The sequence below is a fragment of the Callithrix jacchus genome, chromosome 5 (assembly GCF_049354715.1).
Source record: "Callithrix jacchus isolate 240 chromosome 5, calJac240_pri, whole genome shotgun sequence".
NCBI classification, from domain to species: Eukaryota; Metazoa; Chordata; class Mammalia; order Primates; family Cebidae; genus Callithrix; species Callithrix jacchus.
The window spans coordinates 89467072-89495058 of record NC_133506.1 but is presented as its reverse complement, the minus strand read 5'-3'; the positions used below and the strand labels follow the sequence as shown (position 1 = coordinate 89495058).

At 41.4% G+C, this 27987-nt stretch overlaps 1 protein-coding gene and 1 long non-coding RNA gene across 16 annotated transcripts in view; both read left to right on the top strand.

The window, feature by feature from the left end:
* The window catches only part of TEX2 (testis expressed 2), a 107719-nt gene that overhangs the window by 28386 nt on the left and 51346 nt on the right, over positions 1 to 27987 (top strand). For 14 of the 15 annotated variants that reach the window (XM_008996909.4, XM_078373546.1, XM_008996908.4 and 11 more), the window contains one exon: positions 11044 to 12712. In XM_008996909.4, coding sequence (XP_008995157.1) covers positions 11069 to 12712 — 1644 coding nt within the window. In that variant the 5' untranslated portion in view covers positions 11044 to 11068. Of the gene's footprint in view, positions 1 to 1907; positions 2034 to 11043; positions 12713 to 27987 lie in introns of those variants that run through there. The other variant, XM_035300460.3, reaches the window with a different exon arrangement.
* On the top strand, positions 24095 to 24723 carry LOC144582609 (uncharacterized). Its single transcript, XR_013535659.1, has 2 exons — positions 24095 to 24215; positions 24650 to 24723. It is a non-coding gene; the product is annotated as an uncharacterized LOC144582609 (long non-coding RNA).

Sequence of the window (27987 nt, the reverse complement as noted above, 5' to 3'; positions counted from 1 at the left end):
AGATATTGTTACTAGAGCTGGTACCAGGTCTCACTCTGCACTACCTTTAGAAAGAGGTTGACCTTGAATGTGAGTGCCCTTGACTATTGAAATTAAGCTACTGATTGTTACTTGCTTGCTCAGCTGTGCTTATCACACGTGCAGCAGTGACTTGATTTTATAATGTCGTTATAAACCCCTTATAAATATGGATTGTTGATTAAAATTTGGATCAGTATTAAAATGGAACAAGAATACACAGAATTAATCAGTTTTCTGGTAAACAGTGTTAGAATGTTGAAAAACATGTGGCAATATGGGGAGGGGACAGAAAAAAAATCTGATGAAACTACAGATCTTATCCACAACTCTCATTTTAAGACGATCCTTTTAATCAGCTTTTCACTTGAAAGCAAACAACAATAACTCTTTCACCACTAGACACCAACTATGAATACTTAGTCTCTGTAAGCTTCCTAGGATCCTGTTGTGTTCATTTACCTAGACGTTGTACATCATCCTAAATTCTACCTTTTCATTTTGTTTTATGATGTATATGTACAATACTTATTTCTACATTGTCAATGTCTTTGTCATTCTTAATGGTCACAGCTGCCTGAACCAAACTTAGACAGTCAGGAGAGTCTAGTGCTGGTGATTAGAGAAGGCTGGAAACAAGCTGTCTGATCACAGATTACATGTCGGTGAGTCCACAGGCCGAGTTGGCACGGATAAAAGATATGCTCATGCCTGCTGTGGATGCTGATAATAATAGTAGCTTACATATATTAAGTGTTATTTCTTAATTCTCCCAGCAGCCCCTATGAGATAGGCACTGTTATCTGCATTATATGTGAGGAAAAAGAGGCCTTTTGTTGTAACTTGTCCAGGGTGACACACTGATAAGAGGTGGAACTGGAATCCAAATCTAGGTCTGTTTAATTTCAGAGTTTGAGTTCTTAACCATATTTTCTGTGCAATTGTGTTGCACCCCAGGACCTATTCAGTTCTCACCTCCCTTCAGAGATCTAACCACCTTCCACCTTAATAATCACAACAAACACATCTCTTAATATGCATTAAAGTGACAGAAGCTTAATACTGAAACAGGATAGAGCAGATGCTGCAGGTGAACAGGAGCCCCAGAGATGGTCCTGTCCACATGGGACTTCGTCAGTTTTCCTAGGGCAGGGTGGTGTGAAGGGCCAGCCTGCATTCAATCTCTCCTTTGGTTCCATCCTTTAGATAGCCTCAAAGTTTCAGACTTGAATGGGCACAACAGTGACTGCACAGGGTTGCCTGATGCACACATATAGGATAGTTGGTGGGAGACTCAAGATTTTCAGTGAAGCTGAGAGGTGGTGCTTGGAGTGATGTCTGTGCAGAGTAAAAATGAATGAAGAACTGGGGTAGAGAGCCCCATAGAGTTTGGCCCCATCACAGCCAGAGCAGGAGCAGCCTCAGAGTCATCTTCTGTACTGTTTGGAAGTAGGTGGGGAAGGATGGGGCTGCTGAGGAGGCCGAGTGGACGGATGCCTTTCCTTTGCTGCCTGAGTACTCGCAAGTGCTGCTGATCTGCATCTCATTCTCATCTGCCACTCTCCACCTAATGGCAGCACACATAAGGCATGCTTTCAGAGCTAGGCTAAGCAAGTCTGGAAGGTCTATAAGTATTTGTTAATGTGAGTGGAGTTGTTTCAATACTGTTTGAAAAATATTTTGACTTAATTGCCTTAGGCACATTAGTCAGCTGACATGCACTCTGGTTTCCCTTGCTTGACTTTTAACAGTTGCCAAGAATTTCTCTTGTTACAAAAGAGAAAAGTAGAGTTCTAAGTGTGTCCTGTTCCATGGAAATTGAATCATAGACTAATAGAATTTAGAGCCTTCTGGAAAATTCCTTGAAGACAATGGAGGAAGGTTCCCTCAGTTTACAGCAGAATCCCACCTTCCAGGAGGTGAAGTGGGGATGTCCGTCACTGTCATTTGACAGTCATTTGAGGGCTGTGGTCCTCCGTGGAGCTCCTCCCTCTGCTGCTTCATGGCCTTACTCGGTCGGTATTTTCAAGAATTGATTTACTACTAACTGAACAATTGTCTGAATCTCAATAATCTCATTACTGGACAATCCTTTCCTTTTTATGGCTCTGATTCTAGGACCCCAGGATTGAATGTTTCAAGGACAGATAGAGGTAGGAAGGGCAGTTATTAATAGAAAATGAGAACAAAGAAAAAAGTAAAAATAAAAAAGTCAGATTCGAGGTTATTATTTTCTTGGAATTAATGAATGCTAATGTTGAGTCTTGAAATGGCTCTTCATTTTTTATTATACAGTCTGATTTATTGTCGATTGGGTTTTCATGGCCCCATTGATTATGATTACCTTTTTGGGTGACTGGAAATCAAATAAACTTCATTGCTGTTTGATATGCTCCCTCTCACTCCACAGATACTCAGCGCAGTTGGCTCCAGTTTGAAGCCTTTGTTTTTTATGAGTTCAAGTTAGATGGTAGCTACTAATTTGTAAACTAGATAGAACAGAATCCTATATAAATTTTGGAGAGAGAAGCCCTTATTCGGGGCTTTGTCAGTCTTAGTGAGAGAGATGAACTTCTTCATAGGGATAGCAACCTTAAGGGAGGATTCTGGCAAAGACCTTAGGAGGGACCCATCAGCAGAAGAGTTTGAGACATCCTGCTTTCTGGAAACATGCCTGATTGAGGCTAGGGTTTAGAGAACATTTGGCTCTAAATAGCTCCCTCCCACCCCAAAATTATGGGAGCATAAATACATTTACATTTATTGTCTTAGAACTTAACCACAGTGTAGTGTAAACATTAAAGAACAATGTGAAGTTTTTGAATAGAATCGTTTTAGTTGGCATAAGTAGTTCAGAGTAATTTCTTTATAGTTTTGAAGAGTGAAATCTTTTAAAATTTTATTTATTTCGTTCTTTAAATAGAGATGGGTGGCCTATGCTGACCAGGCTGGTCTCAAACTCCTAGTCTCAAGCAGTCCTCCCGTCTTGGCCTCCAATTTTTGCTTTTTTTTGAGACAGAATATTGCTCTGTCACAGGCTGGAGTGGAGTGCAGTGGCGTGATCTCGGCTCACTGCAACCTTCTATTCCTGGGTTTAAGTGATTCTCCTGCCTCAGCCTCCCAAGTAACTGGGACTACAGGTGCGCACCACCATGCCCAGCTAATTTTTGCATTTTTTAGTAGTGACGGGGTTTTATCATGTTGGCCACCATAGTCTTGATCTCTTGACCTCGTGATCTGCCTGCCTCAGTCTCCCAAAGTGCTGGGATTATAGGTGGGATTACAGGCATGAGCTACTGTGCCTGGCCAATATTTACTTTTTTAAGTGTAACTAACCTGCACATGTATTGGCCTTCAAATTTTATTTTTAATTTTGGTAAATACGTATAGCAAAACTTTACCATTTTAACAGTTTTTAAGTTCAGTAGTATATTCACATTGTTGTACAACCAATCTCCAGAACTTTTTCATTTTATAAAACTGAAATTCTATATCCATTAAACAACATCTCCCCATTTTGTCTTCTGCCAGCCCGTGGTAATCTTCATTTTTTTTTTTCTTCTTCTTTCTTTTCTTTTTTAACTGTTCTCTGAAGTGAATGAATTGAACCAACATTTTTCTTTCTGTTTCTATGGAGTTGACTGCTTTAGATACCTCTTGTTAAGTGGAATCATACAGTATTTGTCTTTATGTGACTAGTCAGCTTATTTCACTTAGCATAATGTCTTCAAGGTTCATCCATGTAGTAGCATGTGACAGGATTTCCTTCCTTTTAAGGCTGAATAATATTCCCTTATGTTTGTGCATTCATGTGTCAGTGGACACTGGGGTTGCTTCCACCTCTTGGCTATTGTCTGAAATGCTGCTGTCAACATGGGTGTGCAAATATCCTTTTCAGAACCCACTTTCAATTCTTTTTTTTTTTTGGACCTGTGTCTAGAAACCTGCTTTCAATTATATACCCAGAAGTGGGATTGGAGGATTATATGGTAGTTCTATTTTTAACTTTTTGAGAAACTTCCATACTGTTTTCCATAGGAGGTGTACGATTTTAGTCGTGCCAATAGCGCGCAGAAGTTCTAATCTCTGTACAACCTTGCCAACACTTCTTTTCTTCTTTCTTTTTAAATTAACTTCTTTTTTAATTAAAACCACAATGAGATACCACCCCTAATGGATGTGGGGTGATATATCATTATGGTTTTAATTGCATTTTCCTAATAATTAGTGGTGTTGAGCATCTTTCCATATGCTTTTTGGCCATTTGTATATCTTTTTTGAGAATTGTCTATTCAAGTCCTTTGCCCATTTTTTTAAAAAATGTAAGTTCCAGGATACATGAGCAGGATATGCAGGTTTGTTGACATAGGTAAATGTGTGCCATAGTGGTTTGCTGCACCTGCCAATCTAGGTATTAACCCCACAGGCATTAGCTATTTATCCTGATGCTCTACCTCCTCCTGCCTGTGCCCCCTGACAGGTCCCAGTGTATGTTGTTTTCCTCTCTGAGGATAGTGTTTGCTGAGGATATTGGCTTCCAGCTCCATCCATGTCCCTGAAAAGGACATGATCTCATTCCTTTTTATAGCTGCATAGTATTCCATGGTGTGTATGTACCAATTTTTTTTTTTCATCCAGTCTATCATTGATTGGCATTTGGATTGATTCTGTCTTTGCTATTGTGAATTGTGCTGCAATGAACATATGTGTGCATGTATCTTTAAAATAGAATTATTTGTATTCCTTTGGGTATGTACCCAGTAATGGCATTGCTGGGTCAACTGGTATTTCTTGTTCTAGGTATTTGAGGAATTGTCACACTGTCTTCCACAATGGTTGAACGAATTTATATTCCCAGAAACAGTGTAAAAGTGTTCCTATTTCTCCACAGCCTCACCAGCATCTGTTCTCTCTTGACTTTTTAATAATTACCATTTGACTAGCATGAGATGGTATCTCATTGTGGTTTTGATTTGCATTTCTCTAGTGATCAATGATGTTTAGCTTTTTTTCATATGTTTTTCGGCTGCATAAATGTCTTCTTTTGAGAAGTGTCTATTCATGTCCTTTGCCCACTTTTTAATGGGGTTATTTTTTTCTTGTAAATTTGTTTAAGTTCCTTGTAGATTCTGAATATTAGACCTTTGTCAAATGGATAGATTCCACAAATTTTCTCCCATTCTGTAGGTTGCCTGTTCATTCTGATAATAGTTTCTTTTGCTGTGCAGAAGCTGTTTAGTTTAATTAGATCCCATTTGTCAGTTTTTGCTTTTGTTGCAATTGCTTTTTACATTTTCATCATGAAATCTTTGCCTGTGCCTATGTCCTGAGTGGTATTGTCTAGATTTTCTTCTAGAGTTTTTATAGTTTTGGGGTTTTACATTTAAGTCTTTAATCCATCGGGAGTTAACTTTTGTATAAGGTGTCGAGTTGTTTGTTATTAGAGTTCTTTACATTTTCTGGATATTAATCCCTTATCAGATACATTATTTGCAAATACTTTCTTCCCCTCCATAGGCTACCTGCATTCCTTGGCTCATGCTCCTTGCTCTCATCAGTCTGATGTCTGCTTCTGTTTCACATCCCCTTCTCTGAGTTTCTGCCTTCCTCTTTTAAGGGCACTTGTGATTACATTGTGCCCACCCAGGCAATCCAGGATAATCTTTCCATCTCAATCATATCTGCAAAATCATATCTTAATCATATCTGCAAAATTCCTGTTGCTATGGGAAGTAACAGATACACAGGTTTTAGGGACTAGGATGTGGACATCTCTGGGTGAGGGAGGCAAGGAGCATTACCTGCGTACCACATCTCTCATCTCCCCTGCCTGCCTTCACAGTAACTAGACTTCTCTCTTTAGTGACTTGTATCAATTTGGACTGTTCCTCATGTTTTATTTTCTTTTCCAACTTTCCTTCTGGTCCCGTTGTTTCACTCTTTTCCTTCTCTTTCCATCTGCCTTTTCTTTCCAGCTCTACATCTACTCCTCTAGTTTAGGCATTTCTTACCTCATGCTTAGGCTGCCAGAATAGCCTTAAAACTGATCTACTTGCCTGTGATTCTCTCTGTAGATATTTTATTTATTTATTTAGAGATGACATCTCACCCTTTTGCCCAGGCTGGAGTGTAGTGGTGCAATCTCGGCTTACTGCAACCTCCATCTCCCAGTTTCAAGTGATTCTCGTGCTTCAGCCTCCTGCGTAGCTTGAATTACAGGCATGCACCACCACACCCAGCTAATTTTTGTATTTTTAGTAGAGCTGGGGTTTTGCCATGTTGGCCAGGCTTGTCTTGAACTCCTGACCTCAAGGGATCCCAAAGTGCTGGGATTACAGGCGTGAGCCACCGCGCCTGGCCTCCCTGTAGATACTTTAAACTTACCTTGATGCATACTTGTAAAAACAAGTCTATGCCTGATAATTCCATTATCTGAAGTCTTTGTTTTTCTGTCATATTCTATTTCTGCTGGTCCTTAGTCTTGTTTCCTCACCTGCTTGGTTACCTTTGGTTGTGTGCTTACCATTCCTTATATTTGAGAAAGTATTTCTAGGAATGACTTCAGGCTTCAGGTGAAAGTGCTTTGTTTTCTTGGGGAGAGGATTTCTTCTGCCAGGTCCCTGGAGGTATTTCTGGTCCAAGACCACCTTGAAAGAGGCTCATTGTTGAGATTCCCTGTTTCTTTCAGAGGAGGCAAACCTAGGCCTCCTGTCTAAGTGAGGCCTGGTTTGCTTCTGGTTCAGTTACCTAGTAGTTGTTGTCCTTTGGGGTCCCAACTCCTTGAGGAAGAGTCTCCAGTTGGTGTTTCAAGCTGGCCAGCTCTGGATGTTGATTTCTGCTCAGGAGGCCGTTAAAGTGAAAGTGCCCTTTGCCAGGCTAGGCCAATGCTTGAGAGCAAGGTGCGTCTCTAGAGTTCATCTCTCGGGGTTTCTGTTTTTTTTTTTTTTTTTTTTTTCCCCTGCACTGTTATTCCTTGCTCATTTGTTGAAGCTTCAAAACTTTTCAGACTTTTTTTGGGTGGGGAGAGGGACAGAGTCTCACTCTGTTCCCTGGCTAGGATGCAGTGGCACAGTCTGAACTCACTGAAACCTCTGCTTCCTGGGTTCAAGCAATTCTTAGGCCTCAGCATCCCTAGTTGCTGGGATTATAGGTGTGAGCCATTGTGCCCAGCCATTCAGAATTTTTTTTTTAAATATAGTCATTGTTAGTTGTTTTCAGCAGAATTGTGGGCCTCATAATGGAGCCTGCCTTCCCAGACACTAGACTCTGGACCTGTTTTTCCATGTTGCCTCTGCCACCCTCATCCATTCTGGGATGGGATGTGATTAATTTTTTTTTTTTTTTTTTTTTACCACTTTGATCATGTCAAACTTTTGCTTAAACACATCTCCAGTGTGAAATCACACCTAGGGGAGCATGGTGACAATATGAGCTACAGCTCCCTACCGCACATCACAAGGTATAGGGGTCAGTGTTAAAACCCGAGGGCTTTGTAGTCTGCTGGAAGCTATGGGAAAAAGAGACTGTTGAGAAGGAAGCTTTCTTTTTTGGGCTTTCAGTTCTTGAGGACTTGAGAGAAGCTTGTCTCTTTTTTTGAGCCTGGGTATAATTGAGTTTCAGGAGTAGAGGGCAGGAGGCTAGCCATTTTTTATGGTGCCAGATTGTCAGATGGATAATGAGACCTTTCATTTCTCAGTACAACCAGTCACATGCTGCTGGTTGAGAACTGAGGTCTTAGCTTGTAAGCGAGCTGTCCAGACGGAGCACAGAAGGCAGGTATGAAGGCCAGGACAAAGCAGGAATAAAGTGTGTGTATGGCATGCATGAGAAGGCACCCTGCTGCAGCAGAAGGGCATTGGGCCTCACTGTCAGGAAGCCCACATTGTCAGTGCTGTGCCCTTGGACAAACCATGTAGTCTTCCTGGGCATCAGTCAGCCCTCCTTCCTCTTGGCCTTGGCTGTCCTGCATGGCTGGGGAAGTGTTGGCTCAATTGGCCTCAGCAGCCAGCCATTTTGAGGACAGAGAGAAAAGGGAGCTTGGAGTGGTCCCCAGGAGGAGGCAGAAGCAGTGACCACTTGATAGGTTGTCTAGGGACCAAACCATGGCCTCTGGTTCTGGTACATTCAATTATCCAGCAGTTTGGGGCCTGGAAGCGGCCTTTGTTTATCTAGCCGAATCCCCTCATTTTGCAGATGAGCAAACAGAGGCCTGGACATTTTCTTGAATTTAAAGAGCAGTAGTGATACTCCAGCCTCGTGTGGCTTATTTTAGTAAAAATCTGGAGAAGTGGAGCTAGGCTTTGGTCAATGTGGGTTTGGGGGCATTTACTCTGGACCTCTGAAGCCAGTATCTGAGTGAGCCCTGGAGAGCAGTAACAACGGTGAGCCAGAGCCTGCCCCTATCTGGCCACCTGACACTCAGCTCTCCCTGGGGCCCACCTTCTGGCCCTGTCAGCCCAGTCTGATCAGAGGTCTCTTTACCTGGCCACTCAGGGGACCCAAATGTGTGGAGGATTGGGCAAGCAGCCCCCTCATGACCTCTACACAAAAAATAACTCTGCTTCCTTAGCAGGTGCCAGCTTTTTCTTCCCCGGGACCTGGCCTGGCTGCTGAGACTGCAGGCTTCTGGACATACTGCTGTTTTTACCCTTTGGCTCTAGGCTGGGCCAGACTTTGCCCTTGGATTCTCAGGCATTCTTACCCTCAACTGCAGACGGGCCTCTCCACTCTTCCCTTGGTTCCTGAAGGACCAACTCACTCTGTTCAACCTCAAAATCATGCACTTTGTACTTGGATTTTTGCCCATAGCCACCTTTACTTACAGCCATCGCTATTGGTGAATCAGCCTCAGAAGAGCAAAGCTTTACATATCATCCTTTTATGTTATTAAAGCAACTTAAATGAGCTTATTTTTTAGCCCAGTGAGAATTATCAAATACCAAACTTTCTTTTTAAATTATGTCTATAATTTTCTTTTTAAATTGCCCTTGTAAAACTAGGTGATAGTTAAGTGAAAAACATACATTGCTTCTGATATTTTTCTTCTTACTAAGCCTACAAACTCCTTAGCTTAAGATAACAGGGAAGGATTGCCCTGTACCCGAGGCTGTATTTTTCTAGCTGCTGCCAATTCCTGGATTTAAATTGCTTTGTTGGTAGATAGAAATCATTCCCTTTTCCTGGAGTCAGTGGCGATAGGAGAGCCTGAGGGTCACAAATGAGCCTGGGCAAAACTATGTGGAAAAGTTTTTATGAATACCTTTTCTCAGATATTTGATACTGAAAATGGGTAGTTTCAGCTTGAGTCCATGTTGCGGCTGGACCCCCGAATGTAATTTTTGTCGTCCTTGGAATATTTCCCTCTTCTAGTGATCCAGGACCACTGTTTCCCAAATCCCCCATTCCCTGCCCCATTTTATGATTTCTCTTGTTGGTAGTATCAGTTGCTAGCATTTTGAACCTGAGTATTAAGCAGAAGGCTTAAATTAGGAGCTCTTCAAATTAAAGAAATAAGCAAGCCACATAATGTTGATCGCGGTAGATTACTTGTAAGTGTACTGTGTTGGGTTGTATACAGTCACCTGTAAACATAAACATGTAGGGTTTTAAATTTGGAAAGGACTATCAATTTAGCTCCATTTTACAGATGAAGATACTGAGACACTGAGAGGCCCTGGTCTGTTCAAAGTCCCACAGAGGCAGCTGTAGAAAGACAAGTACCAGAAGCCCTATGTCCTGGGCCCGAGCTGGGTGTTCTTTCCATTGCCCCACGATGCCCCTCTTGTCCCAGTGGCCTCGCATTGCTCCCCACACCCACCCTCTGTCCTGGAAACAGAGAATAGAGCCAGGTAGCTGCACACACCATGCCAATTGCTGTTTTCGTGCCCTTGTCCCTTGCCTCTGCTAATCATGCTTATGACTACAACTCACCCATCAGTTCCAAAGACCCGTTGGGTGTCCCAGCTCCCACACTGGTGTCATCCTCCTCAGAACTCCTAAAGTATGCCCTATGGTTTGGCTCTTTTTACACTGACTCTGTTCAGGTTGTGGTCTTATTTTTACATAATAAGGCCTGGTGCCCAGTAAATGGGCCATAAGTGAATAGAGAGAGATGGAATGTACCATGTCACAAGGTGGGCTTGGCGTCGTTTTGCTGCCCAGCTTTTCAGGTGTCTGACTTTGTTCCAGCTAAGCTCCAGAAAGGGGCAATCAGCTGTTAAGCTCCAAAAGAGCAGAAAGCATAGCTTCCGTGTCTTTCACCACCATCCTTGGTAGAGTTCTTGGTTGGTGGTGGGTTATAGTAGTGACACTTCATTTTCCTGACACGTGAATCTTGCATTCAGTTTAAAATATGTTGGCTTTATCCTGGAGCCTCAGGGCTGCCTAAATACTCTGGTCTTATAATACCTACCATTTGAGGAGGCCAACAGGTCATGGCAATTGGTTTACAGATTTCCACATTTGGATATTTTGCTGCTTATTTGCAATAGCAGGAAGTTGGGAAATGCAAGCCAAATGATGGTTAGGATAGCTGTGAAAATTACAGTGAAAGCAATACCCCTCCTGGGTTAGCTTGTTACAGCTAGAAGACCCCTAGAGAATTTTTTATTCCAAGATCCTCAAACTCAACAGGATGCTACATTTTATCCTGTTGGACTTATGAAGTAAAGCTGGTAACATCTATTGTTCAGCCATTTCAATGCTTAAAATAGAGAACTGCTGGTAGAAATTAACCAGTTAAAAGGGAGGAAACGATTATTCAGGTGTTAGGAAGTAAGACAGATTGTATGGCATTTATTATGTAACATTGGTTATGTAGTTTGCTCATAAAAGAGAATACCTAACTGGAATTTATCTAGTGAAAATTAAACGATTAAACCCACTGAAGTGAAAAACAGTGGACGTCTGCCAAGTAAAAGCATAATCACCACTTAAACAGCTTCATCTGTCCTCCTGTCTGTGAATGACAGTGTCTCCTGTAGGGAAACTGCTCTCTGACTTCTGGTTTTCTCACTGTTTTCACAGAGCCTGAGCCCTTGTGAAGCTGGCAATGACAAGTCTGAATGGTCGCCATGCCGAGAAAACCATTGACATGCCAAAACCATCAGCCCCTAAAGTGCATGTGCAGAGGTCTGTGTCCCGAGACACCATCGCAATTCACTTCTCGGCATCCGGCGAGGAGGAGGAGGAAGAGGAGGAGGAGTTCAGGGAGTACTTTGAGGAGGGGCTGAATGACCAAAGCATTGTAACAGGGCTGGAAGCCAAGGAAGACCTCTATCTTGAACCCCAGGGTGGCCATGACCCCACCGGCCCTGCTGCCCGCCCTGTCCTGGCAGATGGACTGTCCGTGTCCCAGGCCCCTGCTATTTTGCCCGTCTCCAAGAACACTGTAAAGCTGTTGGAGTCCCCTGCTCCAGCAGCACAAGTATTAAGTACAGTGCCATTGGCTCTGTCCCCAGGGTCGTCTTATTCGGGGCCCTTAGCTAGCTCTCCCAGTGTGTCATCCCTTTCTGAGCAGAAAACCAGTTCTTCCTCACCATTGTCCTCTCCTTCTAAGTCTCCCATTCTCTCATCCAGTGCCTCAACCTCTACCCTTTCCAGTACAAAACCCTTCATGAGCCTTGTGAAGTCCTTGTCAACTGAGGTGGAGCCAAAAGAATCCCCACACCCCCCAAGGCACAGGCACTTGATGAAGACATTAGTCAAATCTCTGTCCACGGACACTTCCCGGCAGGAGTCGGATACAGTGTCCTATAAGCCACCTGATTCCAAACTGAACTTACACCTGTTCAAGCAGTTCACACAGCCCCGAAACACAGGTGGAGATTCCAAAACTGCACCTTCTTCCCCATTGACTTCTCCCTCTGATACTCGCTCCTTTTTTAAAGTGCCCGAAATGGAGGCTAAAATTGAAGACACTAAACGACGCCTTTCAGAAGTGATCTATGAGCCTTTTCAGCTCCTTAGTAAAATTATAGGGGAAGAAAGTGGCAGCCATAGGCCCAAAGCCTTATCTTCAAGTGCTTCAGAACTCTCCAATCTGTCCAACTTGAATGGGCACTTGGAAAGCAATAACAACTACAGCATCAAGGAGGAGGAGTGTGATTCTGATGGGGATGGCTATGGAAGTGATTCCAACATCCCCAGAAGTGACCACCCAAAGTCCGATGATGAGCCCGCAAGAGAGGGGGAACTGAAGAGTTCCCAGGGGAGCAGTCTGAAGGATTTAGGCCTGAAGACAAGTTCTCTAGTTCTTGAGAAATGTTCTTTGTCTGCTTTAGTGAGCAAAGAAGATGAAGAGTTTTGTGAATTGTACACTGAGGACTTTGATTTGGAAATGGAGGGAGAGAGTAAAGTTGATAAGCTCCCAGATATTCCTCTTAAGCCAGAGGTGCTCACAGAAGATGGTGTGGTTCTTGACAGTGAAGACGACGCAGACTTGGCTGTGCAGCACCCGGAATTGCCAGTGAAGACGTTGAGCTTCTTTATAATGTGTGTCTATGCGTACCTCATCCTCCCCCTCCCCCACTACATGAGTGGACTCTTTCTGGGAATTGGCCTTGGATTCATGACTGCAGTTTGCATGATTTGGTTTTTTACACCACCAAGTGCTCATAAATATCACAAGTTACATAAAAATCTGCAACACTGGAACACAAGAACTCTGGATATCAAAGAACCTGAAATACTGAAGGTAAGTCACAAGCTGGCTCGTACACACACTCTCACATACAGCCATATTTTAGATCTGACTTGTTTTTTGTTTAGTTGTTAAGGATTTTTGTGCAAGCAGTGTTTTTAAGACTTTGGGGCCCCTTCATTCTCCAGGCATCCAACTGACTGATCTGGTAAACCTCATTCTAGAGGTTTGCAGATTCACAAAGTAGTTTCTGAAAAATCTTTATGACTCTAGAGAGTAGTGTTTATATTCAGTTCCTATCCTGGTCTGTCTCTAAACTTGCTGGGAATGTGCTGCTTGCTGAGGATTTGTAATGGCTGAATCTGTTAGGGTTCAATATTCTTGAGATGCTAAAGAAGGGTTAAATACTCCTGGAATTGCAAGAGAAGGGAAGGAATAAGAAAAGGCAAATTAATGTCATCATTTGGCCCCTGCTGATGCTCCTCTTCCCTCTGCATAGTGAAGAATGGGATGGAGAAAGAGATGTCACCTTTCAGTGCATATCAGATGTCAGGCTTTTGGGCCTTCTGAGGGGTACCTGGGACCCTGCGACAATTCATTGGGAAGCAGGAAGAAAATATTAGAACATTCATCTATCTGTCTAATGTGTTGATTGAGACAGAGTCTGTGTTGCCCAGGCTGGTCTCAAACTCCAGGGCTCAAGTGATCCTCCCACTTTGACCTCCCAAAGTGCTGAGATTATAGGTATGAGCTGCTGTGTCCAGCCTAGAACTTCTATTTATTATTATTTTTTTGCATATTAAAATTTCTTGTTATGTGTATACACACTATAAAAGTACAATTAGAGCTTATATATTTTCTAAGTTATATATACACACACACACATTTATATACAGTATCCAAGGGGGGATTGGTTTCAGGACCCCACAAAGATATCGGAATCCATGAATGTTCAAGTCGCTTCTGAAAAATGGCATAGCATTTGTATTAATATATAACCTATGCCCATTCTCCTGTATACTTTTAAATAATCTCTAGATTACTTATAATACCTAATATAATGTAAATGGTTGTTATACTGTATTTTTTAATTTGTATCATTTTTTACTGTTTTTTAATTTCATATTTTCAATCCAAGGTTGATTGACTCCGTGGATACAGAGGGCTGACTGTATATGTTTTTAGAGATAAGGTGGGGAACCAGAAAAGTTTAGAGCCACTGCTTTATAAAAGTTATCTAATTCAACTTCACAGTCATCCAGCAGTTTGATGCTTCCAATTTTACACATGAGATTATTTCAGGCTCTGAAAGAGGTGCTCATTTGTCCAAGGTTAATAAGTAATAGAGGCGGGGTGCAGTGGCTCACACCTCTAATCCCAGCATTTTTGGAGGGTGAGGCAGGCGGATCACTCAAGATCAGGAGTTTAGGACCAGCTTGGCCAACACGGTGAAACCCTGTCTCTACTAAAAATACAAAACTTAGCTGGGCATGGTGCCACACCCCTCTAATCCCAGCTACTTGGGAGGCTGAGGCAGGAGAATCGCTTTTGCCCAAGGCTGCAGTGAGCCCAGATGGCGCCACTGCACTCCAGCCTGGGTGACAGAATGAGACTTTGTCTCAAAAATAAATAAATAAATAAATGATAAAAGTAGGATTTGGAGCCTTTGTGTGTCCTCTTCCTGCTTTTCCCATGACACCTCTGCAGAAAGTTCATGCCTAGACCTGCCTGGAGAAGCCCTTGTGTTACAGGAGATGTATGAAAAGGAGAACTTGGTTTCCCTGGAGCAGTTTTGAACCTTAATTATTGGTTTTAATCTTTAGCTTTTCAAATTCAAAGCTTGTTTGGCTTCTTGGTTAAATTAAAGGTATTTTTCTCCCAGCTATTTAAATGAGAATGCTCTAAAAATGGCAGCATGATCTCTCTTTATTGCCCCCCCCCACACACACACACAAAAGCAGGGGGTGGGGGAGAACTCTAGGATCCAAAATAATATTTGTTTTTACATTTCATTGACTTTTTTCCTTGTTCAAAGGAAATATATGGTTAATGTTTTTAAAACACAGGAAACCCAAATTAAAAAATATTTTTGATCACACTAGTGGAGGGGAATTACAGTTAATGATTTGGTATATATCCTACTTTTTTAGGGTTTTAATATTTTAATTTCTGCATATATGAGGATATACATCACATACATGCATACTTACCCACTCTATTCGTTTTGATTTAATGGAATCATATATTTTGCAGTCTGACCTTTTTTCTTTCTTTCACATGGCAATATGTTATGACACTTTCTTCTTTAAGAGAAGTTGATGTTGAGTCTTGTGGATGTGACACCCTTAAGCTTAGCATTAATAAATGAAGTAGAGCAAAATGACTCATGCATGGTTGCTAAGCTTTTTTTCTTGATAGGGTGGTGCTGTGACTACCCGAAGTACATGCTCTCTAAGTAAGTTAGTGCTAACTTTAGCAAGGAAAAAATTGTACTTATGTTAACTCCAGTGCCTAATGACTGATCTTGGCAATTCAGTTTAAACTGGTTTAAGCACTGACTTGTCTTAGGAAGATTTTAATTTCAATCCAGTCAATCTTTAGTGTTTTTTTTTCCCACCCTCCTCTCACATGTACATTCTTTAGTGTTATCCAATCACTGCTGTATGTCAAGAGTTTACTAATGACACATGATACCGATGGAATGGGATTTTAATGTTATGGCACAGCCTAGTTGCTTTAATCTGATCACTGGAACAATAAAGGCAACACTATGATGCTCAGCACTGCAGTGGGCTAAGTGTTGGGTATATTATCTCGTTAATTCTCATCACAGCCCTATTCAGTTAGAGTATATGTGCTTATGTGGATGGAGGCCCACAGAAATTAAGCTAGTGAGGGGTGGAGCCAGCCTGGGCAACATAGTGAGATATGGACAATGTTTTCTGTTAAGGAAGGTGTTTGGCCCACAGTGACTGGGATAAATGTATTTGAATTTTCCTTGTAGAGAGAGACAAGTACTTTAATGCTTTCATAGACTGACACCTCTAATCCAAGCAAATTATCGTAGACTGAGCATTTATTCTTCCTGATTGCTATTTGGACAACTCTGATCATTTTGGCAATTCTTTTTTCATTCTTAGCCTTAACTTGTTTAGAATGGTTTCATTACTAAAGAGGAAAAGTATATTTTAGCCTGAAGTCTTTTGTTTGGTATGCAGTGTTGTTTTTAGAAACTGGGCTGAATACATTCTCTATTTAGAAAAGGGACACTACTATGAATTAGAAGGGTATGTTGTCTGTTACAAGCTAATTTCAAATGCAGATGGTCTTTGGACTTAGTTAATTTTACTGAATGAGAGATTATACTCTTGGAAACCATTTTTAAACTATGGCACTTTAAAACATTTAGCAGCATTGATATTAACTTTGGGGCCCAAGTTTATTGTTATGTCTTCCCTAATATGCCATAAGCTTCATGAGTACATAGGCCATGTCCATCTTGTTCATCACTGTATCCTCAGCACCTGCCATGTATTAGGTATGTAATAGGTAATTGTTGGCTGAATGGATGGGTAGATAAATGAAGGAGTGAAATTTTATCAGAAAATTCAAGCAGTGATTTGGTATTGACCCTGTCATCTCCTGATGCAGTTGCTTATTAAAAGAAATCCCTGGCTGGTCAGGGTGGTCTACACTTGTAATCCCAGATCCCAGAGCTTTGGGAGGCTGAGACGGGACGGTCAACTGAAGCCAAGAGTTTCAGACCAGCCTGGGCAACATAGCAAGATCCCAACTTTACAAAAAAAATTTAAAATAATTAGCCAGGCATGGTGGTATACGCATGTGGTCCCAGCTATTCAGGAGGCTTAGATGGGAGGATCACTTGAGTCCAGGAGTTTGAGACTACAGTGAGCCATGATCACACCACTGCACTCCAGCCTAGGTGACAGAATGAGACTCTTGTCTTTAAAAAAATAAAATAAATCACTGATACTTGCTTTAAGAAAATTAGGGTTTGATAGGAGTGATCTGCTAAGAAAATGAAAATAATTACTAAAAAATAAAGCTTTTGGCTGGGCATGGTGGCTCATCCCTGTAATCCCAGTACTTTGGAAGGCCAAGGCAGGAGGATTTTGTGAGGCCAGGAGTTCAAGACCAGCCTGGGCAATGTAGTGAGACCGTCATCTCTACACAGATTTTGTTTAAAAAGCCAGGTGTGGCAGCACAGCCTGCAGTCCTAGCTACTTGAGGGGCTAAGGCAGGAAGTTCGCTTGAGCTCGGGGTCAAGGCTGCATTGAGCCGTGATTACGCCACTGCATAATAGAGTGTGACCTTGTCTCAAAAAAAAAAAGCTGGTAAACCTTTTCCTAAGTTTTTTTTTCTGAAAGTGGACAAGCCAAGACAGTCCATCTTTGACAGGATTTGAAGCTTGACATTTGTTGCTTAGAGATCGTCTGGTGACAAGTTTGCTCTCCTATGACCAGTGCTCATGCAGTGCTGCCCTCCTGAATGCAGAGAGAGTAGCAGAAAGGCAAATACTAAGTGGAAGACTGGAGAAATGGGCAGAGTGATGAGCTCCAGATTTCTACTCTGCCTCCAGGTGTATGGCTTTCAAATGATGCAGGAGATAGGCCTGGGCTTCTTTATAAAACAGGTCTATGAACCTGTTTCTAGGGCAAGCCAGAAGGGCCACTTCTTGAAAATAGTTTGATTTCAGGGGATAAGTCAGTTGATTTGAATTATTTTGTGTACATCTGATCCTATTGAGTTGGTATTTATAGAGGATGATGCGGTTCTTGAGGGAAGGTACAGAAGCCTTTTTAAGAAGCTCACCATAGTATCACATGACACTGGTAAAAATAAAAAATAAAAATAAATAAATAAAAAGCTCACCAATATGGAAGACTATAATACCTGCCTGAGGTCAAGATCTCCAAAATGGTCTGAGCCCAGGACTGAGATCCCACATACTTTATGCCCTCAGCAGACTCCATATATGAGCCATGAACCAGTCAGGCAGGGAGCTGGGTCCTCAGGGACTATTTTAGGAGACCATGTGGTTTTGAACCTCTGAGCCATGTAAGTTCTCATTGATGGGTCCAGGAAGTGCTTGCAGCCAGACTGGACTAAGAGTCTTGTTCCTTTACTGGTTCCATGAACAATTCAAGGAGCATTGCAGTTTTTCTTCTGTGTAACTTCACATAATGAGAAAAGAAAGTAGAAAAGGAAAACTTTTCCATACTTTGTGAGGGCAATTTTTTATTCTTTCCACACTACAGACATATGATTTTAAATATAATCCTGCAGCAGTGATGCATTTATGGGATGATAAACCAAAAAGACCATTTGCAGCCAAGTAGTAGCTAATCTCAAAGATTTTTGTGTGGTTGTCTAGGCCTTATGGTACTCCACCATCTCTCACTCTGATCCCAGCTAATAAGCAGCTGTACTTTCTGGAATATAAGCAAGAAAGAGGCCAGGTGTGGTGGCTCACATCTGTAATCCCAGGACTTTAAGAGGCCAAGGCGGGTGGATCACCTGAGGTCAGAAGTTCAAGACCAGCCTGGCCAACATGGTGGAACCCTATCTCTACTAAAAATGCAAAATTTGTGGTGGGGCATGCCTGTAATCTGAGCTACTTGTGAGGCTGAGACAGGAGACTCACTTGAACCTAGGAGACAGAGGTTGCAGTGAGCTGAGATTGTACCACTGCACTCCAGCCTGGACAACAAGAGTGAAACCCCCATGTGTACCCGACGTGTTGAAGTTGGTTGGAGAGGCAGCTGTGTGGAACATGCTTTCTGAATTCCATAGGAACAATATGGTTAAGGATGTCAGGTAGTCCCCAAATGACTTTTTTTGAATTTTCAAAAAATGCAAGCAAAGGCCAAAATCAAAATGTGAGGAGATGCTCACAGGACTTAGAGCATGGTGGACTGGGCAGGTTCGCTCAAAGCAGAGAGCCTCATGTGTGCCACAGACCAAGGGCATCCCTGTAGTGACACCCTCTGTATGGTAGCCTTCTGGAGTTCTTATGTTTGGTGACTGGCTAGATACCCTAAGCTGGGGACCTTGGGAAAGGGTAGGTTTGGGCATGGGGAAAATGAGGCATTTAGAGTCAGCAGACTGTACTTGGCATGTTTGCTAAGCGTTCTTAACCAAATCAGATGGTCCCTTGCCCAGGATTATATTTAATTGAGAGCTGTTCCTGCCACACATGAACTTCCCACGTTTATAATGAAAAGCTTCCTGACGATTTCATAAGGGTCTTGGATTTATGTATGAGTGTATGACTCATATGCAATTTTGAATTATATTCATGAGCAAATTCTTTATCTCAGATTTATACCACCAGCAAAACACAGCAGTAGCATATTGGTTTCCAGAGTGATAATACATCTTTTTTGAAGATACGGCCTGCAAGTTTGACTAAAATTATATTTAGGCCATTGCAGAAACTGATAATGTATTTTGGAGAACTTTTTTTTCTTTAGGTTGTGTCACATTTAGATATTTAATAAGAGGGGTAGGTTTTAAAAATAATTAAGTTCCCTGAATATAGGCTTTGGTTTGATATAGAAAAGAAGATAAAGGAATCATTTTGTTGGTAGGCCATGATCAATTTTGAGAAGAAATTCCAATTTGTAAATATCTAAATTTCATGAAATTGTTTCAAGAAATTAGAGTAAGCAGGTTTTTAGAAGAAAACAGCCATTATATACAGCCCAAAGAGACTTGGGTTGCTTTTTGTTGGTCTCTGATAACCCTCGGTGGAAAAAGCACAAGAAGTGTTAAGTGCATTTCTTTCTACATTATATTTTACTGAAAACATCCTGCCCCATAATGGGTTACCTGAGTTTTTATGTATGGTTTTTATAAACACGGCTATTTTCCAGTGTCCCTCATTGCTAGAATAGATTTCAGGTGAGATTTTTGTTTGTTTGTTTGTTTTGCCTTGTTCTGTCACTCAGGCTAGAGTAGAGTGGTACGATCTTGACTCACTGCAGCCTCTGCCTCCCAGGTTCAAGCAATTCTTCTGCCTCAGCCTCCAGAGTTGCTGGGATTACAGGTGCACATCACCACGCCTGGCCAATCAGAAAAATGAGATGTTTTGATGCAGGTGGCCCTCACTTACTAGAAGGTACCCCATGTGTTGAAGTTGGTTGGAGAGGCAGCTGTGTGGAACATGCTTCCTGAATTCCATAGGAACAATATGGTTAAGGATGTCAGGTAGTCCCTAGATGACTTTTTTGAATTTTCATTTTTAAACTTTTTATTGTAGAAAATATTAAATACAAAAGTAGAGGCAATAGTTACCCCCATGTGCCCAACACCCACTTTCAACAATTATTAACATTTTGCCAGTTTTTCACTCAATTCATTAACTTACGGCATGGCTGAATTTTAATTCTGGTCTACCTATATATAAGTACAGTTTATAGCATCCTGAAAATGCCTCCTGAACTCTGTAAGTACCAAAAACATTAAAGACTCTTATTGTAATTATTGTACAATAAGTAGCTGTTAAGAAGAGGTTTGCTGTACTCCAAAGATGAGTTTGCTAGCAAGATGATTCTAGCATGAGCATGTTTTTTGTGGATGCCCGGGCCATGGCTGTTAACTCACTGTTTTCATTGTGTTGCTTCTTTCAATGGTGTTCTCATGGATTGCAGAAGACACTAGTCAAGAAGCAAATAGTAAAGTTTCTATCTGTATCAATCTTTGGTCTTTCTAGCTAAGAAAGTAAATAAGCCTTGCTGATATTTAACATACAGATGACCATATATTGACTTTCGGCCAAAAACCTTAGATATTATCTGTAAGACTCTTTGAAATACAGATTTATACTCATTATCATCAACAGTGATCCTCACCTTGAGTGTATGTGTATTGTGCTTTAAGGTGTCAGCTGAAGATAGTACAAAGCTATCATACTGGAAAAACTAAAAATTATCAAAAGGATAATTATTTCATCTTTTGCTCTTTATTTATTTATTTATTTCTGAGACAGAGTCTTGTTCTGCCACCAGGCTGGAGTGCAGTGGTATGATCTCAGCTCACTGCAACCTCTACCTCCTAGGTTCAAGCAATTCTCTTGCCTCAGCCTCCCGAGTAGCTGGAACTACAGGTGTGCGCCACCATGCCCGGCTAGTTTTTTTTATTTCAGTAAAGACAAGCTTTCACCTTGTTGGCCAGGATGGTTTCGATATCCTGAACTCGTGATCCGCCCGCCTCAGCCTCCCAAAGTGCTGGGATTACCAGCGTGAGCCACCGCTCTCGGCCTGCCCTTTATTTCTGTTCTGTACTTTTTATAAAAGCTGTATATATTAGAACATGTGTATAATTTATAAAGATATATATTTGTACATACCCAAAAAGTTATTTGATAGAATGTGTGATCTGAAAAGTTACAGAGGCTACTAATTTATTTGCTTGCTGATCTATTTATCTTACAATTTTAACCCTTGTTAATATGATTTAACATTTCTCATGTATTAACGTAATTAATTTCAGTAGTTCACCTGAGATAATTTTACCTTTACCACATTATCTCCTACTCTGTTGCTGTCTGCCAGTACATTATAATTTTAAAAATGTTCTGTGGCCACCTGAGTTTGGAAGATGCTGCACGGTGGAGAGGAGAGGGGGATAGAGCTGTGGCTTTACCACTGACTCCAGTGCTTCTAGTGTCAGTGCTGGGAAGGTGACCTTGAGGCAGGCAGTTGGAGGATATGGACTCTATTGATGGTGCTTCCCTCCCCTAATGGGCTTTTTTTTTTTTTTTTCTAAATATTCTTTATAGTGTCTTTGAGCAGCATTTATTTTGAACGTTGACTCTGCTTAAGGCTATCATTCATAGTATGAATTCTGGATGTCTGTGGGTCTGCTTGTCTTTCATGGGTAAAATCAAATTTGTATCTCAGGACCTATAAACTTTAATAGACTGTCCCACCCCTGCCATATTCTCAAACTCCATGATCTATGATGCTGTGTTTATGATGTTGATGACGCCTGTTCTAAACCATTAATACATCAAAAAAGGTTTAGGCTTGGGAAAGACAAAATCCTGCTTATGTTTTAATTTTGGAGTCAGAGAATAATCACCTTTTTATGTGCTTCAGAGATGATTTTTAGCAGGAGCGGCCTCAGGTCCTGGCTCTGTTCTCGTTTAAAGGATTTGCTCCTTCCCTGATAGAGATGAAGGATGATACAGGGATCTGAATGACAGATGGACTGCAATGCCAGCACAGCCACATGTCAGCAGCGTGAACACATGCTTCATTGTTACTGTCAGCCAGGCACGTGGCACCTGAAGATAAATTCTCATCACTTCCTCGGGCTATAAGGCTGGCACTTTTTTCCTCTGGTCAGCTCAGCATCAAGCTGAGCAATAGAGCATTAGCCTTGAACTCCTGATTGGCACTGTAACTGAAAGCATGGTAGTAGTTCTTCCAGACTTTATTATTTTGCAAAAGGTTAATTATAGCTTTTAATCTTTTAAAATATTAAATGGGCTCCTTTATAGATTGTGGTTTTGTACTTTCAGCCATTCGTGGCTTCTAAATCCAGCAGAGAACTGAGAGAAACCCCTAACCTTTTACAAATGCCATCACAGGACCAATCTGTGGGCCACACAGCTGCAGCCTGGCTGACTGGGTCATTGTCCCCAGCGGGGTGCACTGTGTCCATTTTAACAGCTCCAGCTTCAGAAAGAAACAAAGCTTGTCTGAGTCACTTTAGTATGGGTTGAGAGCATCTCTGAGTGTTTTTGGTTGAGCTGTTGAGATGGAATGTTGCTAACTATATGCTATATCTCTTGATACCCATTCCCATGTCTCATAACAAAACAAGGTGGAATAAATACTTGGTAAGAAATTCAGGGTTAAGAATTTTAGAACAGCAGAGCAGTGGATAGTTGGGCACGATATGGGGAACAGGGTGAAGACCTTGCAGTTGCTGTGCTGCTCTTAAGATTTGACAATTGACTGCTGAAATCTGGAAATTTCATTTGTAGCTTAATCCAGGCACTTGGTCAAATCCTGGGTGGGGGAAATGGCTGATTAATGGTAATGAAAGGTGATTAGATTTGCACTGGGAAATTGCTTTCTACAAGGGCAGCCTGGTTTCAGATCAATAGGGTTGTGAGGGGGCAGAATTAGGGAGGCTTGGAGGAGAGTTGTGCCTCAGCCTCTTGTCCTGAGCCTCCCTAAGGCCAGTCTGCAACCTGGCTCCTGACAGTGGGGTCAAGTAGCAACTCCTGTGACCCTCTCAAGATTTCCTATCAAAGCCTATAATGTTCTGGAAAGAGCCTTAGATAGGAGGCAGGAAACAGGGGCTACAGTCACAGTATCCCTCTCTGCTCCAGATAAGACTTAGCTCGTCCAGTTTCTATCCTGAAAATCTTTGGTTTCTAGGGTTATTTTCTTGTTCTGTGCTATTTTGTGCATTTTTAACTTGGTTGTTCTTTTCAAGAACCGTAAGTAATCTCTGCAGCTCCTTGCACTTATTAGGGCATCAGCTTGTTCCTTTGCTTGTTCATCTCACGCAGCTAGCACTGTACTTACAAGCTGTGAAGGGCTCACCAGGTTTCCTGCTTACTCCTGCTTTTCATAGATTTCATTTAATCCTCACAGCCACCTCTGAATTAGGCTTCCCTCATGTATTCAGTCAACAAACATTTGTTACAATTGTGATTGGCAGACATGGTGATTCCTGCTCTTGTGTTTATAACTCAGTTTAGTAAACCAGGCAGTTAACAGATACAGTAATGGAAGAGTACCAGAGAACTGAGCCTAGGTGAGGAGGGAGGCTTCCTAGGAGAAATATCGTCTTTGCCATGTCCTGCAGGTGGGGTGTGCTGTGGAGCTGAGATAGGATCCCACACCTTGGACTCAGGAACATTTGGTTTGAGTCTGATTACCACTCTCTAGATGTTGGGAGGCAAATCACATTCCTTCTCTCACCACTTTTCTCACCTGTAAAATTGTAGAGAATTGGCAGAAATACAAGAGATAATGCACCTGGGGTACCTTGGTCATAAGATGAGCTTAAATGTCAGCTATTATGAGTAGTAATATTAGTGCTTAAAAATCATATGCTTAAGATTTCTTTATAAACTATAAAGAGAAAAATAATTATGGCTTGAGCATAGAGTGAGTTGGGTGGGCCAGGGAGGCATGAAACTGGGCAGTATGCCACCTTGACCCTTTTACAGGTGAACAAACCAAGTGTCTGAGGGATAAGCATCACCTACCTTGGCAGGTGGTAAGTGGTGCGGGCATGGCTGGAACCCAGGTCTGTTAGATTCTCAGCACTTCTGCTAAGGTAAGTGAGTTGGTTTCACTGCCTCTGTTTTGATCAGCCATCTTTGTGTAATTGAATATGATCAGTGTAAGGTCTCATTTAGGCTGACAAATGATTGTTGACAATAAATGTGTAATTCAAATCCTGATTTGTGTGTTGTGTTTGTTTTTTTGGCAGCTTTGGACTTTAGCCTCTGATCGATCTTTAACACAAAGATAGGAACTTGGTAGTTCAGGAAGGAGGAAATTTGAAGGTAAAAAGGAAGAAGAAACCACAGCAGCTGGTGATTCTGAAAAGATGGGGGTCAGGAGAAGAAGGGCCAAGTCAGGCCCAAGTGGAATAAAGGAATTTGGGGCCCCTCTAGGCTTTCCCAAGGGAAAGAAATCACCTCCTGCCAGGCGTGGTGGCTCATACCTGTAACCCCAGCACTTTGGGAGGCTGAGGTGAGCGAATCACTTGAGGTCAGGAGTTCGAGACCAGCCTGGCCAACATGGTGAAACCCCATCTTTAAAATAATAATAATAATAATTTGAAAAAAAAAGCATCTCCTAGATTCTCTTTCTATGCCCACCTACTTCTTGCTTTTCACCTCTGCCTCCTGTAGTGCAGCAGGTTAGGTTTTGTGCTTTTGAAGTGTGTAGGTAGGATTTGAAACACTCTTTTCTCCCTCACATTCCTCTGAATCAGGTTGTTCTGGGATTCCTGAATTTGGCAAGTGGTAGAGGATGACCTTTATCTGTCAGAGCTGTCAGCAAAGAAGGTAATTGCATACTCGTTCAGAACTGTGGCTATGTGTGAGCACACAGGCTGCAGCCAGCAAGAACTCTGTAGTGGCTGCTTTTCAGCCAAGTGGTAACTCAGGCTGCTGGGTTTCTACAATAGATGATTTCATTAGCTGATTACTTAGATTATTCTCTTTCATTTAATTATGCAAAGCATCTAATAAAATGGCAGAAAACTGCCATGTATTGAGTGAATGCCTCTCATCTCTAAGCCTGTATGTGTTGGAAACATGTACAAGAAGAGAAAGGAAGGCATGTGTGTTCAGATACAACTACATCAACTCATCTATTCTCAGGTCAGACAGTTTCAGGTGCCAAGCCATTACTTATCACCTACCTTGGCAGGTGGTAAGTGTGCAGGCATGATTGGGAACCCAGGTCTGTCAGATTCTCAGCACTTTTGCTAAGGTAGGTGAGTTGGTTTTAGTGCATGTGTTTTGACCAGCGGTCTTTAGTGTAATTGGATATTGTCCAAAATTCCAGTATTTGCCCATTCTATTCATAGTTGAGCCAAGGGTCTAGGGCTAAAAAGCTTGAACCGAAGAACTGGCCCTGCACAGTCTCTACTACAGTAGTCATGAGCCCTATGTGGCTGTGAGCCCTTGAAGTGTAGCTAGTTCAAACTGAGACTTGTTCTAAGTGTAAAGTACACACTGGCTTCTGAAGGCTTAGTATGAAACCAAATGTAAAATACCAGTAATAATTTTTAATATTGATTACATGTTGAAATCTTAATTTTGATATGAATTAAAATATGTTGTTAAAATTAATTTTACCTGCTTTTTCTTTTTTAAGGTGGCTCTAGACCATTTAAAATTACATATTTTTGGCCAGGTGTGGTGGCTCACGCCTATAATCCCAGTACTTTGGGAGGCCAAGGTGAGTGGATCACTTCAGGTCAGGAGTTTGAGATCAGCCTGGCCAACATGGTGAAACCCCATCTCTACTGAAAATGCAAAAATTAGCTGGGTGTGGTGGCGCACACCTGTAATCTCAGCTACTAGGAGGCTGAGACAGGAGAATCACTTGAACCCGAGAGGTGGAGATTGCAGTGAGCCGAGATGGCATCACTGCACTCTAGCCTGGGCAACAGAGTGAGACTCCATCTCAAAAACATAAAATTACATATTTTCATGACTCACATTTGTGGCTCACGTTATATTAATATTTCCAGTGGACAGCACCTCCCTAGACAATTCTGCATTTTCTGACCTAGGAAAGATAAAAATCAAAGCAAATGGAAAGAAACAACCTTTTATCTCTAAGTTTCTCTTATTCATAAATCAGATAATTAACCTGTACAATCCCAGAAGTTTCAAATGGGAAACATCTCCACAGCTTACATTACTCTATTTCTCAGAGACTGTTCTTTTCTTGGAGAACAGTTTTATATAATATAATACTTGTCTTTTTTTTTTCTCCCTTAGCCCTTCCAGTCTGGCGGTGAGTGGTTGATAAACATAATGCAGAGATTTTTGTCCAAATTTCCAGTATCATGTTAATCCTTTTTTTCTCTTTTGGTCCCAGTATCATGTTAATTCTAGTGGCTTTTTTTACATGTATTTGTAATTCTATATACCTGGAAATAACAAAACAATCATTTATATGGAGATTTGTTGCAGTAATGTCTATCTTATATCAAATTGTGATTATCATAATTCAAAAACAGTCATTAAATAAATGTTGAACATTTCTGCTTAGGTATTAGGATGGACGAAAGCAGTATGACATCTAATCTGCATTCTCTAGCTAGGAGACGTATATCAGGGTAGAATGATTCAAAAAGAGCAATTGCATGCAGGGGCTGTATGGTCAAACCACTCATAAATGACACTGATAGCAAGCTGCTGTTTTAATCTAATATCGTTCTCCTCAGCTCCAACTTTCTTCCCTTCATGGATTTTTGATTTTAGTAGCTCTGCAAGCACAAACAACCTGGCCTTGAACATGGCTCTGATGTATCTTAGAAAAATTATTTTATCTGCTTCAAGTTATTTGTTAATCTAGTTGCCTTTAGAACTTTAGCCCTAGTAAAACCTGTTACGTATATAAGACAGTATTTTCAGCAACCAGATTGGACAAGAAGAAAGCTGTATATTCTATATCAGGAGATCTTTAGTGAAAATGGATTACAGGCCAGGTGCGGTGGCTCAAGCCTGTAATCCCAGCACTTTGGGAGGCCGAGGTGGGTGGATCACGAGGTCAAGAGATCAAGACCATCCTGGTCAACATGGTGAAACCCCGTCTCAAAATACAAAAAATTAGCTGGGCATGGTGGCGCATGCCTGTAATCCCAGCTACTGAGGAGGCTGAGGCAGGAGAATTGCCTGAACCCAGGAGGCGGAGGTTGCGGTGAGCCGAGATCACCCCATTGCACTCCAGCCTGGGTAACAAGAGCGAAACTCCATCTCAAAAAAAAAAAAAAAAAAAAAAAAAGACAAATAAATAGATTTATAGAAAACCCCTTCCAAAAACAGAATGCATTTTTTTCAAGTGCACGTGGAACCAAGATAGACCATATAACAAGTTTAAAATAATTGGAATTACACAAAGCATGTTCTCTGACTATTGTGAAATTGCAGTAAAAACCAATAAGAAAGATATTTGAAAATCTCTCAAATATTTGGAAATTCAACAGAATACTTCTAAACAGCCCATGGGTCCAAAGATAAGGGAAATTAGAAAGTATTTTTAACTGAAGGAAACTAAGATACAACATATCAGAAGTTGCAGGTAATACAGTGTCTAGAGGGAAATTAATGGCATTAAAAGCTTGTTAGAGGATGGTTGTGATAGTTAATGCATGTAATCTCAGCACTTTGGGAGGCCAAGGTGGGAGAATTGCTTGAGACCAAGAGTTCAAGACCAGCCTGGGCAACATAGCAAGACTCCATTTCTACAAAGAATTAAAAAAAAATAGCTTGATGTAGTGGCACATACCTGTAGCCCTTGCTTCTTGGGAGTCTGAGGTAGGAGGATCAATTGAGCCCAGGAGTTCAAGGTTACAATAAGTTATGATTATGCCACTGCATTCCAGCCACGGTGACAGAGTAAGACCCCGTCTAAAATAAATAGATAGATAAATACATATATATATATATATATATACATATACACAAAAGAAAGATTTGAGAGAAGCACAAATTACCAGTGTCAGGACTAAAAGAGGGGACATCACCACAGACTACAGATATTCACAGGATTATAGGGAAATATTGCAGACAATATTGTGCCCAGCAATTG